Source organism: Sinohyriopsis cumingii, chromosome 4 (assembly GCF_028554795.1).
Source record: "Sinohyriopsis cumingii isolate HCF-2022 chromosome 4, ASM2855479v2, whole genome shotgun sequence".
NCBI classification, from domain to species: domain Eukaryota; kingdom Metazoa; phylum Mollusca; class Bivalvia; order Unionida; family Unionidae; genus Sinohyriopsis; species Sinohyriopsis cumingii.
In genome coordinates, this window is record NC_142964.1 from 75485608 (window position 1) to 75499681 (window position 14074).

The 14074-nt window shown below is 34.4% G+C and overlaps 2 protein-coding genes across 2 annotated transcripts in view; one reads left to right on the top strand and one right to left on the bottom strand.

Annotated features, from left to right (window-relative positions):
- The window catches only part of LOC149801475 (peptide-N(4)-(N-acetyl-beta-glucosaminyl)asparagine amidase-like), a 32638-nt gene extending 24849 nt beyond the window's left edge, over positions 1-7789 (bottom strand). The window contains exons 1-3 of the mRNA XM_089955624.1: positions 7570-7789; positions 5005-5193; positions 4045-4333 (exon numbers count right to left, since the gene is read on the bottom strand). Coding sequence (XP_089811750.1) covers positions 4045-4333; positions 5005-5193; positions 7570-7788 — 697 coding nt within the window. The 5' untranslated portion in view covers position 7789. The remainder of the gene's footprint in view (positions 1-4044; positions 4334-5004; positions 5194-7569) is intronic.
- Positions 7790-8023: 234 nt separating this feature from the next.
- The window catches only part of LOC149801476 (coiled-coil domain-containing protein 112-like), a 48354-nt gene continuing 42303 nt past the window's right edge, over positions 8024-14074 (top strand). Inside the window, exons 1-2 of the mRNA XM_089955625.1 lie at positions 8024-8057; positions 12491-12588. Coding sequence (XP_089811751.1) covers positions 8034-8057; positions 12491-12588 — 122 coding nt within the window. The 5' untranslated portion in view covers positions 8024-8033. The remainder of the gene's footprint in view (positions 8058-12490; positions 12589-14074) is intronic.

A 14074-nucleotide genomic window follows, 5' to 3' on the forward strand; every position in this document is an offset into this window, starting at 1 on the left:
GGTCAGGACTGGTAATGGGATGTTTGATCCATGTATCCAGTCCATAATTCTGAGGTGAGAGATTGTAACTAATATTTGTTGCTGCTCTTCATCTCAATGCCCTTGCATGGAAACTCTACAAATATTATGAACTTCTCAGAGAGTAAAGGGTGTAAGGTGAAGTTTACATTTGTAACATGCACAATGGAGAGAATGTTGGTATAACTCTATGTTCCTTTCATGTACTGTGTGGCTGAAATTTCATTGGATACAGTACTTATGGAAACTGTACATGATCTAAACCACAGCTGACCAAAATAATTGAACCCATGTGCTAGAAAACTCAGTCTGAATTAGTCTAAAGTACCCTCATTTGCGCTTCACAGATCCCCAAATTTTTAATCTGACCACGTGTTTTGATACCAAAGTTGTTTTTTTTCCCTCAGTCTGATCCCAGTTTTGACATCATGGAGATTTTTTACTGTCAGTATTGCACCCCTAGGGGATACACTGATAGGGATAATGAATTTAGCCAGACATGAAAATACCAGCTTCTGAAAGTGCAATGAATCAATTACCAAATATATAAAATATTTTTTAAAAAGTTATCAGCTCTTTTTTTAAATACAATTTCCAGAAAGTGAAAATAACCAAACAGAGCTGGCAGTGTTTTGAGAGGTGCTCATCTGAAGTAAGGCCAAGCTGTATACTCTATAACCCATGTTACACCAATCAATCAAATGTATCAAAATAAAGGGAATTAAAGGTTCTTTAACAACACCTAAGATATATAAGGCCTTTTTTAAATAGCCAGTATAACCAGCATGGAAACCCAGGAAAATTCTTTTTCATTAAAATTCTAACCCTATGCAAAATATGATGCTGTAAAGTGACACCAAGAATGCCTTAAAGTAAAAAATTCACCTCTATGTATCCAGTTGTAATGGAATTATTCATATATAAATAACATTCTAAAGACATAGAGACTTGCACACTTATAAAAAATAATTACAGCCCAAACTTATGAAGAAGTTGCATAGGCTACCCATACAAGTGCTATTAAATAAGAGAAAGATGACAAAGTGTTAGAAAATAGTAAAAACAGAACTTTGTCAGCATAGAAAGAGAGAAACGTTGGAAATATAGATAGAGTATACATCTGCACCATCGTTAGAAGTGGAAAGACTTCTCCAACTTGTAATGAGAAAACTCCAGAAATTAATTCTGGCTCTTGTGAGGTCTCTCATGGTGAAAGTGTGCTTCTTCACATGAGGTGGCACTCTACAGTTTCACATTTTGCACAGGGTTAGAATTTTAAAGAAAAAGAATTTCCCCGGCTTTCCTCACTGGTTATATTGGCTATTTAAGAAAGACCTTGTATATCTTAGGTATAATTCAAAGAACCTTTAATTCCCTTTATTTTGGTGTATGATTGATGTGTGTAATATGGGTTATAGATTATACAGCTTGGCCTTACTCCAAATGTGCACCTTTCAAAAAAGTGCTAGCTCCACTTGGTCATTTTCACTTCCTAAACTTCAGAGGTAAAATGTATAAAAAAGAGCCGATAACTTTTTTTTACATTTTATATATTTGGTAATTCATTCATTGCACTTTCAGAAGCTGGTATTGTCTAGTCTGGCAAAATTAATTTTCCCTATTTTAATAGCTGCTATGGATAGTGTACTTTAGACTAATTCAGACTGATTTTTTAGCACAAGGGAGCAGACGTTTAATTAGCAATGTGTTTAGATCATGTACAATTTCCAAAAGTACAATATCCAAAGAAATATCATCCATATTACATTAATGTAGCATAGATGTATGCCAACATTCTCTCCATTGTGCATGTTTTAAATGCAAACAACTTCACCTTACATACGTCACTCTCTCAAAAGCACATAATAACTGGTGAGCGTCCCCTGAGCAGAAGTAGTAACTGAGTATTAATGGGATTTGGAGCCAATCCATTTACCAAGTGGAGGTCACTCTGTCTGACTGCCACCTAGATGGACAGATAACTTTTAATTTCTTTTTAGCTAAAGGTGTTATCTGGGAGGGCTGGATTTGCAAATAGTTCTCCTAAGGTATTATGATTGGGTACATATTCAAAGAAGAAATATGGTAACATATCAATTGCTTACTTGACGAGTAATTATGTTTTATCTGATTTAGCTGACTGGTTTGTGAGCAATGACAGCTGCCACATGCGCCTTTTATGTCAGCAGATACTGAAGGGTGTAGGTATTATGGCAGGGCAAGTCAAATGAGGTGGGGAGGTTGTGTCTTCAATGAATCTTTGTTCCTTTGTTGTCTGTATATGATCTTAAGAAGTTAATTCAATTGTGACCCAATAAAAGACTAAACTGATGTATGCCCAGTATCCAGCTTGGTTTCTAAAAATGAACATTTCAACACTTCAAACAGTCTTACTGCATTTTTTACTTCGCTGTTCACAGGTACTATATATTATTCCACTATGCGAATAGAATACAGAAGCACAATTTTATTACCATGCAGTTTCATATTAATGCATCCACCTTGGATACAGGATGCTGGTTCTAACCCTGGCTGAGTCATACCCAAAATTAATAAAAATGGTACTAACAGCTGAAAAATTGTTAAAGCTTTGTTTGTGTCTGTGTGTGTGTGTCTGTGTGAATTGGACTGTCAACATAGCTTTAAAAAAAAAATCAGTCATATTGCTATGATGTCTGCAATGTGGCAGTTTATAGTGATGTCTAGCACTGGGGCATCATGCCGCAGACATGTAGCATGATGTCCCACCCAGTCAGACTGAGTAAAAAGCAAACTCTGGTATCAAAACTGGGGGTCAAATTAAAAATGTGGGGGTCTCTGAAGCACAAATGAGGGTAAAGGGAAACACTGTTAAGGATATACATAATTTAGTGTACTGAGACCTCATATGACAGTACATCTGTAATGCCCTACCATTCATTTCATTTACCCTCGACAGACATATAAATGTGGATACAAATGTGGTTCTTGCATACATCTGGCTCAAATAATGATATGATGCAGTTACCCCTTAAATAAGACAGCATCATCTTCCCACCCTATGCTTTAAAGATATCAAAAGGCAGCAGATTCTTTCAACTTCCCCAGTGTTTAACCATTGTCTCAAGTCATTCCACACTTTTTAACCATTGCCTCAAGTCATTCCACACCTTTTAACCATTGTCTCAAGTCATTCCACACCTTTTAACCATTGCCTCAAGTCATTCCACACTTTTTAACCATTGCCTCAAGTCATTCCACACTTTTTAACCATTGCCTCAAGTCATTCCACCCTTTTTAACCAAAGTCTCAAGTCATTCCACACTTTTTAACCATTGTCTCAAGGCATTTCCTGCTTTTTAACCATTGTCTCAAGGCATTCCCTGCTTTTTGACCATTGCCTCAAACCATTCCTATAGCTGAGAGATTAAACCTCAATTTGAACAGAACTGTTTATGTGTGGAAAAAATAGGTTTAGTTTTAGCACCAAATACTTAATTCTCAATAGTCTGAAAATAAAACTGATTGCGGTATTAATACAAACGGCAGAATTAAGATAGAACATATGTGTATGGGACTGCTGGTCTCTCGTTTCATTTAGATTTCCTAATTCATGTTAATTCAAGCTGCAGAATTAAACTAGTACATTTGTGTATAAGGCTGTTAGTATTATCAAGACTTCAGAATTCAAGTTAAATATTAGTAATGAATAATGTATGTATTCAACCTTACTGCAGAAAGCAATAGGCCTGTTTACTTGAAAATGCATGGAAGTGAATTCTGTATTCTCTTTTATATATATAAATATATCATCATTCTATATTTTGCATGTTTGTTTTTTTCTCTCAAATAAAAAAAAATCCACAAAAGTAAGTACTCATAATTTCTACCAAAATCACAGTGATTCATAATATACAGCAGCGATGCTTCTCTGACAAGATAATTATATTAGATCAAATCCTGATTCTCCTCCAAGAAACCAAAATCATCATCTGGAAAACCAGCTTATCTTTTTTTAAATGCTTTATTCAAAATGCTGAATATTACCTTGCGCAGTTGTTTTGCCACTGCAATACTGACATGGTGGTGCATCTACCCATTTAAAGAAGGATGTTTTGAACCAGTTTAGTAATGCCAGTAGGAGACAATCCTGCACATCAATCTTTGTTCCAGTGTCAGATGACTGGTTTGCTGTTTCTGCCCTTCTTTTGGACTCTTCTTGTAGTTCCAATACAGGTATGACATTACGTGCTTTCTGCTGCAGCTTGGAATTTTCATATCTTAAAACGTGAGACATCTGACCAAGAAGCTTTTGGTAAAATGCTTGCTCCAGGACCTATATATTTCAAATTAAGACAGCAAAATATAAATATGACAAGAAAATAGGATTTAATTATTGGTTATGAAGCACATACTTTAAATGCCACACAGACAGTAAAATATGAATACCTAACAAATTTAAATTAAACAATATCATTTAACTTTCCTTCATGCCTTAATCAGGCTCCATTATTTATTTTTGTTACAGGTCATTTTTCTGTTGTTTGAAATAAATTTAAGGATGTTAAAAATTTCAAAAGTATTACTCAGTGTTCTGTTTACACTATGATGTAGCATGCAGTGTTCTCCCCATTGGTACTGTCAACGACCTGATACATTATCATTTCAGTACGCAATATTTCTGAACCCACTTATATGCAATGCACAATGCCAATATCATTTTAGTTTTTCCCCTCTCTCCTTTAAGAACTGTTCTATTATATAAACATTTTGTCACCTAATTACAAGCCCTAACAATGAAATAATACACTTCTTATAACTTATATAAAATGCAGACTCTTGTGTTTTTGCTCATTTCATATAAAATTATGAAACTCACTAAATGTTTTCAATGATTTACTTACAAATGCTCACAAACATAGTACATGTATTATCAATTTTCCACAATCTCCCATGCAAAAACACCACCAAATTGATATCCTTTATTTAGTTACAAATGCAACTTACATGGATATTTGGGGGATATTCTGGGGCCTGTTGTGGAGGATTTCTTCGTCCTGTTGAAGGTGGGGCTGCCGCAGCTGCTGCTTTCTCCTTTTGCCTCTGTATCACATTCCGCTCATGATTTAGGTCATCACGAATTTTCTTCAGTTCATCCAACAAAATTGTGCTGGGCAGAGTCAGGTATTCACCATCCTAGATATAAACAGAGCAAAAATCATCAGAATAGTTTCCCATACCAATTTATCTTTTCCAAGAAATGAACTATCATTTTTGGTTTGGTCTGGATCATCATGCCAAAACATAGCATTCCTGGTACACTGTATCACTGTCAAAATCTGAACTGCTTGTGAATGTGATGATAAGGACTGTGGTGTCAACCAAGGCAATTGTGGCATCCTTATTTGTGTGTTCTATACTCTCCAACTGTTCATAGCAAGCTGTAACGATGGTTGCCCTAACTTTGTCTGGCCAGTCTGAACAAATTTTTACATTTAACATGATCTGAACTGCACCCTATATAGCCCATGTACAGGTTCGATGGTTGATGTCAGTCCCAGCTAGACACATTCACATCTTATGCACTTAACATACGGCCCATTGTAGATATGCAGAGCACAGAATAACGGCATGCATATGTGAAAACAATCTAGCGTTATGTTAAGCTTACTATGAGTGTGTGTGTGTGTGTGATTTGGATTTTTAACATAGCTTTAACAATTTTTCAGTCACATCGCTACGATGTCTGCAGTGTGGCAGTTCATAGTGATTGCGTGTGTGTGTGTGATTAGGATTTTTAACATAGCTACAGACATGTAGCATCATGTCCCACCCAGTCACATTATGCTGACACCATGTCAAGCAGTCCCAACACTAACCTCTTAATGCTGAGCGCCAAGCGAGGCAGCTGCATATAATTTTTAAAAGTCTTTGGTATGATGTGGCTGGGGTTCAAACCCAGGACCTCCCACAATCGAGGTGGCCGTTCTAACCACTTAGGTCACCAGAGCAGTTATAAACTTACTAAGAAGAAACTCTCATGATAAGAAATGCCCCTAGAATTATATGCATGTATTGTTTGACAGAATTCACAGACAATATGGAGTACTGTAGTTAAACTGACTTTAGAATTATGTATCCAGGTGAACGGCATTGTATATGCTTATTGCATGACAAAGTTTCATGTGTAAATAGCAAAATATTCATATACATCTGATTAATAAACTCTACAGAATCACTCAAATGGTAAAAAGGTATAAGGCGTAAAAAATGTAAGAGTGTTTCTGGTTACCCAACTGATCCTAGTTTTTCCTGCTGACCAACATATTCTTTTGAGAAAAAAATTCAGAAAGAAAAAGAAAAATGAACAGATGTAATTACAATCAGAGTTAAATTCAGGGCAAATAATGCTTATTTTAAAGTTTACACTTTATTGAAATCAATTTGTACAACCCCCCCCACAAAAAGTTTGTACTGACCTAGCTACCATAATTTCTTTTGCAATGTAACTGGAACCAAAGCACTTTTGTTTTCATTTGGCCCAAGTGCATTTTAGTTGTGACAACAAGAATGGATATGGATGTGATTTGGCATAAATCTGCCCTATACAAGTTGAGATCACTTTTAACTGCTTTCCACATTGGTGGGCAAATGACTTTTAGCAATTTTCTTGCACAAATCAAGCTTACAAATTTTCTGGATAGTTGTTGTTGTTGTTGTAGGTTTTAACGCCATTTTCCAGCACACAATAGGCTATACATGGCGGCCAGTATTAATGGTGGAGGAAGAACCCGGAAAAACCCCAGAAAGAACCACCATGAGAAGCTACTGGCAAGCTTTCTCACATACCCACATGGGCCGAATCTGAGATTCGAACCCACACAGACAGAGGTAAGATGGCAGTGAACCATAACGGAGAGCACTTTAGACCACTCGGCCTCTCAGGGCCCCCTTTTGGATAGTGCTTGTGCTCCTAATGTTTAATGATCATGTCATTATTTGAAGAAACTTGAAAGCCCTTCACGCCAATATCCTCTCTGTCATTTCTTATTTCACTTAAATCTGTTAATTAGTTTTGCGAAAATTAGTTTCATAGAGTAAATGATATCCTTGCCTGTCCGGTGAGCTAGAAACTGCACTAATGAAAGGTAAAAAAACGATCAATTACACAGCTTGACCACTTTCTGCACACAAAAAATTGTTACAATTTGCTGTCAAATATCTTACCATGCATTTTTTAGGGGGTGGGAGTATTACTTATAAATTTTCAAATATTGTAGAGATAAAAAAAATACAAATAAAGCAATACCATTTCGTAAATGCAAATACATTACTTAAATTATTTATTTTTCGATTTCATATGGAAATGTAACGAACTGGATTCTCGTTTAATAAAAATGACAAAATATTGCACGTTTTCTGCTGTGGGTCTGTTGATCATCTATTAATTCAATCTTGACAAATGCTGACATAATTTCTTAAGATTTCAGTCAGACACTGATGGAATACTTTAACGGTTTTACTATTTGTATAATTATCGCGATCAATGGTTGGAGTAATTTTATAACACACCTCGACAAATCCCATTTCAAATAGGCATTCCAATGCACCATTTACAGGCATAAGTTTTGTCTCCACAATCGGGTTATTAAGCCGTATTTTGCGATATTTTGGTTCTGATGGATTATTCAATATGTTGTTTGCATATTTAATAAGAACCTCTGAGGCTGACATGAACAGGTCGACGGAATTGCCATTGACAAGTTCACTGACAGAACTACCGGGTGCCATGTTGGCATCAACAAGAAAATTAAATAATTTTGTGCAGATATAGATATGTCTTTCATTTCTTTGATTAGTTTGCAAAAAATGTTAGAAACGTAAAATGATGCATTCGAAGTTATTTAATTTAAGATATATTACTTTGCTTTCATTATTCAAATGTAAATGTTCTTTATATGCGTTCCACATAATATTTACATTGAAGTGGTTGAACAAAAGTCAACCAATCAAAATCTTGGAAACGGACAAGCGGCATGATGGCGGCAAAGGATTCCGAGGTTGTGCAAATGCATTCAAATATTACTTTCAGCACCTGTAAATGACCATTTCTTCGATTAATTACAGCTTAGAATTTAATAGTAGGCCTTAATAAATTATTCGAAGTGCATAATCTTTTGATAAAATAAATATGTTACTTCCCCGTTATAGGCCCTTTCGGTAGTATTCGCTTACTGTCCTGTTAGAGTATACCTCCAACTGACTAAGATTTTAAGAACAAAAAGCAATAAGAATACATGTATATAAAAAAAATAATTCTCAAAACGTAATCTTGTCATTCATCAATTTATGGTACCAAACTGATTGTCGCCACAGGTTCTCCAACAACTTATTGACGCTTCAAACCAAGCTGAACATGTCGATGTAAAAACCAGACAGATAGGGTAATCTGGTCATATTCCGACCACTGAGGTCGTTGACATGAGATCGACAACTTCATTATTGAAGCCGACTACTGTGTACCTAAAAACGATACGGGAAGCAGTCAATCGGGCTTCTTGCAACTTTTCACTATTCAAAAGGCATATAATTTGAATCTTCTTACTGAAAAGTGATTTTATTATTACTATATACGCAGGGTGTAAATCCGACCATGTTGTGGCTTATTCCGACCTCTGATATGTGTAATTCCGACTACCATATATTTACCATATATATACAAGTTTCATCTATAAAATGCAAAGATTTTATTTATCTTGACGGATTTAAAAGCTTTAAACTGTTTTTATATTTTTACAGATAGAAAAATAGCAGATAAAAAGCGCTATTGTTATATAGATAATTGTGGATGTTGTTATAGAGATAATTGTGGAGAGAAGTAACATTTTATTTTTATTTAGATTTATACGTATAATTTTGTATGTTTTTGTTTTTAATTACATTTATTCCTGTTTTTTTTGTCTTCTTCAAAGTTCAGTACAAACTAATTATAATTCTACATTTTCTTTAAGCTTGTGTTTTTGGTTGGAATTGCCCTCTCAAGATAAAGAGCCTGGGGTAAATCCGACCACTACACAGAATATTGCATACTATTGTTTTTGTCATAAAACTGGTGCAATTTTTAATTTATTAGTGAGACAAAGCATTATTTTAGAGCTACGAAAATGTAATTATTATGTTATTGAAAGCTATGCAAATCTTGGATGATTGAAGCCTGACTAGGGTCCTGAATAAAAAAAATTATAAATGCTGTTTCAGAACTCACGTGGAAGAGAGAATACTGGTGTGATTACATTATTTTGTCACACGATGCTCTGTCCCCTAGAAACATCTAATTTGCATACGCATGTGCACAAATAAAAGCAAAGAACACAGCAGGTAATTTGCACATCTTTGCTGTAAACAGCTGGACGTACATCCATGGTCAGAATTACCCTACTGATCTGAATATGACCATGTTACCCTAGTCCTGTAGTCTGACTGTACTTCCTCGTTTGTTTATACCCCTACCGAATTCAATAACGAAAATGTATGAAATGTGCACAGAACTAATTCAACTGAATCATTGATTTATAATTTCTAACCTGACTGTATAGCCATGTATAGCCAGCCTATCGTTTACTGAAAAATGGCATTAAACCCTACAACAACAACAATAACCTGACTGTGACCAGACTGGCACTAATATGCATCCATTGCACATTTCATTCTTAACGGACTTTCCATACTAACACAGCACCATATTGCATACACTGTTGGCTACTTTACTTCCCTCAGACGACATAATGACATAGTTCATCCTATTTGGTAACTGCCGGATAATTCCATAAATTACCATAACATTGAGAGTTTGGAGTTATATCCCTTTGCACACATGAACATAGAAATTAAGCTGCTTGTTAAATCCACATGAAAGGCAAATTTGTTCTTGTCATTCTTTTCCTTTGCTTGATTAAACGTTGTAAATATCGGAAGCAGACGACATTTGTATGTACATCTGTAGTCATGCACATGACCCTTCGCTGAAAATGGACTTGTCCAGGAACTGGAAATGGATCTTGAGCATGTCCATCTATTATATTGAAAACTTCCGTTAAGCCTGAAACGCACAGATGATAATGGTTTTAGGGCCACTCTACTCACAGTCAGGTTAGAAATTATAAATCATTGAATGAACTGACTAAGATCCCTGCACTTTTTAACACATTAAAGGTTTTTATTAGTGAAATCAGTAGGAGGGTATGAACAAACAGGGAGGTATACAACGGGTTAGTAGAAACACCAAAATACACTCAAAAACTAAAATACACATATTTTGTATCCTAATACGCATGAAGATAATGTACAATGATTTGTATGTGTTTTAATAATGATAAAAGCAAAATAAAATTTGATTTTAGTGATTTCTATAGGAGTTATTTAAAAAATTTCAACTTATCACTCCATTCATGTAATGAAGTCACTCATTCTACTTGATTGAACAGTTTTTACCTCATTTTATATGTCTATTACATCTTTATTTACTTTTAAACACATAAGTATATGATATTTTCACCAAAAATATGTAAAAACACATTCTGGATTCTTACTATCATAGTCTTAGTCTCATACCTATCCAATTTGTAATATCAATTGCGACCAAGTGGCATCATTACATGGATTGCGTCCAAAATTGATAACAAGTAAATTCAGATGAAATTGCTTATATCAAAGTTTGTTTTGCTTATTATTATTATTATTATTAAAAACAATTACAAATCATAATATCAGCTTGTGCACCAAAATATACAAACAGAAGATGTAAATAATTGTATATTTTGGTGTGTACTGCTATTTCGTGTTTTTGAGTGTATTTTGATGTTTATAGTAACCGTCCTCCAACATAAGATGTATCACATCATATTTTTATTTAGCACCAAAACATAAATAACTGTTGATAGTCTTATATTGTAGGACTACCATACAGACTATTCACTGTCCTTTTATGGTATGTAGAACAGTCCATTTAGATAAAAACTGTCATCTACATTCAATATTTGCAATGCCCAGTGTTAATAATTCTGTATTAAAATGAAACAAATATAAAGGAGGAACTCTTGTATGTGTGTTCAGAGATGTCAATCCTAAATTTATGCAATTACTTAAAACTTATCAAAGATGGTGAACTACACCACACCTGTTCCCTGAAAACAGACTTGCCCATGCGGATATTGAGACCATCTTACAAAAGAAAATCATGTTTGATTTGCAAGATAACAGTATTAGGGACCCTATGGTGAAAGTCAGATTAAAAATGATAAATTATGAAGTTTTGTGCATTGCTTATATTCATGATGCTTTTTGTTTTTACAATTGGTGGGGGCTTACAAACAAACTGGATGCTAAGCAAATACTATAATAGAATAACAAACGGAAGTGAAATTCTCCCCTTAGTAAGTAGCAACTCATTCTGAAATACACATTCAAAAGAAATATAATGTAAGAAAAAAGAGATGAAAGATATGCAAAGGTTTAAATCACTTAAGATTTGAAAGGTATAATCAATATAGAAAATTTGGCTATTTATTGACTTAAAATTTAACATGTCCATCAAGGTTAAAATAATTCTTTCTAGTCCACCTTTATTATTAACTATACATGGAAAATGTCATTTGTCTCTGGATTGTCTCTAGTTTGACATTTTCCTCTACTTAACCCTATATTAACATCTCCTCTATACTTCTGACTGTTATCCTAGTGGTTCTTAATTAAAATTCAATCATGCCCCCAATCCAGAGCATATTCCATCCTTTGCAGGCAATGATTTATTGCAGGCCTAGCCCATACGTCAAAGTAAATTGTCATGTGTCACTCTGACCATGACAAAATGTGTTATGAGAGCATCTAAAAAATGTTTGCACCTTTACATCCATATGTTTTTCCCTTTGTGCTATGTACTTAGAGCCTGCCATATTTTCTACTTGACATGTATACATACAAAAAAGAACAAATCTGATAGCAATAAAATGTTGGTGGTTTTTTTTTAACAGCTTTGAACTGTTTTTGTCAGATTCAGTACCTGAAATCTATACTTGATTGATAAGTTTAAATGCCTATTTCTGATTGACCAGCTTAAGAACAATGCAATCCTGAAAAAGCTAATGGCAAAAGATTTTAAGTTACAGCTAAAGTTACTCATTAATGTTCAGGCATTGTTATATTATCAATGTTCATTCATTGAACAGTACCAAGAATGTTTAAAATAATATTAGCCATAAATAATGGAGACTGAGAATCACTGAGTTCACCAATGATAAACATGGACATCAGGTCATAAAATAATGGAATGTTTATAAATGTTTTGAACTGTATGTTCATTAGACTATTGTCCTGTTTGTAGCTCATACAGCATGTGTTGGGGTCAAAATGATCATTTAGAAATATTGGATCTGATATTGCATTTAACTTTCAAATTAAGATCTATGTGCTATTAGTAAGTGTCTTTTTTTTCTAGACTGAAGAGAAGGATAGAGCCATTGTAACATGGAAGAATAAAACAGATCAGGCAAAAAAAGGAGAAGTTCTAAGAGAAATACAAAAATTAAAAGTGCAGTAAGTATGGAAAAGGTTTGTTGCTGATATACAAAACAGTAACCCATGTTACTCCAAACATCTAACAGGGGTAAATGTGTCCCCATGCTTTGTGAAAAAACAATTTTTTAAAAGCAAGATCAGATAAATGAAAACAACACTTTTTTCTCAGATTATGCAAATATATATTTTAATAATTGACTGACAGGGTGGGTTTAAATAAATAAAAGAATCCCTTGAAGGGACTAATGCTGTACTATCCACAAATAATTTCCATGAATCCTGGATAAGACCACTTGTTTTAAAATTTTGAGTGTTGAAACAATGTCAGTTATTCATGAACAATAAATTAGTGACTGTGGCAGTCATATTTCATATTACATCATTACCATTGTCATTTATGACTAACTAGATGCCACTAGAAAACTTGGTGCAAACCCCATGCCATCCTGGCAGTTCAGGATAATTAGTGACCAGATTTTCAATATTTTCATTGTGACAGCCATGTTAAATGTCTGTGGGTACCATTTTTATGAGGATTAGTGATTAGATTTTAAAAATGGCTGCTGTGGTGGCCATACTGAACATCAGATTAGCACAATTTTATTTTAAAATCACAAGACATCATGGGAAGTCTTTTAATGAAAACTCCACATTGATATGTTCATCCATTTAGGTGTATTGTTGATAACCTGATTTTCAAGATGGCCACTGTGCTAAGCAATATTAGATTGGAAGTCCATGTGGCACCATTTTCATTTGGGACCAGTTAGGCATCATAAGAAGTCTTCTGGTGAATAAACCCATTATGACCATTTTTTCAGGAGGAGTTGGTAACAAGATTTACATGTGGGACCAACTAAACCATGAACATTTATATTGACAAGGCCTTGAAGGAGTTAGATTTCTAACATTTCATATCGTCAGTTAGAGGAGTTATGTCCCCTCATTGACCATACTCCTAACTTTGATTCTTCAACTCAAGTTCCTGTTTAAGGCCCTGCCATGCAAATTTTAGTGAGCAGTGTTCTTTGCAATGTACTCATTGCTAATAGTGCAAGTTTACCATAAAAGTATGCTAATAACATAATTCGATGAATAAGATTTTATTTGGAAGAATAAAAAAGCCCTGCAAGTTTACGTGATTCATTATTGATCCCATGAAAGAAGACTAGTATTGTAACCAGTTATGAGACAGTTGTGGACAAATGAAACTGGTTCATGGAGAATGAGTATTTTAATTCATTTTTTAAATCTGCAAACACAAAATAAACTCATTCCCTGTTTAACTTATATTGTAATCATGAAGGCATTGCAATATGGATTTGAAAGTGATTTTGAGTAAAATCATTTTTCAGTACCAGATGGCATAACATACATTTGGTTAATTGTGCTATCTATCAGAAAGTAAGCACCCTTAAGCATTGTTAGGAAAGACTGGAAACTTCAGTAAATAACAAAATGAGGGTAAACAAAGCTATGATAACCCATTGTCCGAGTTATACTA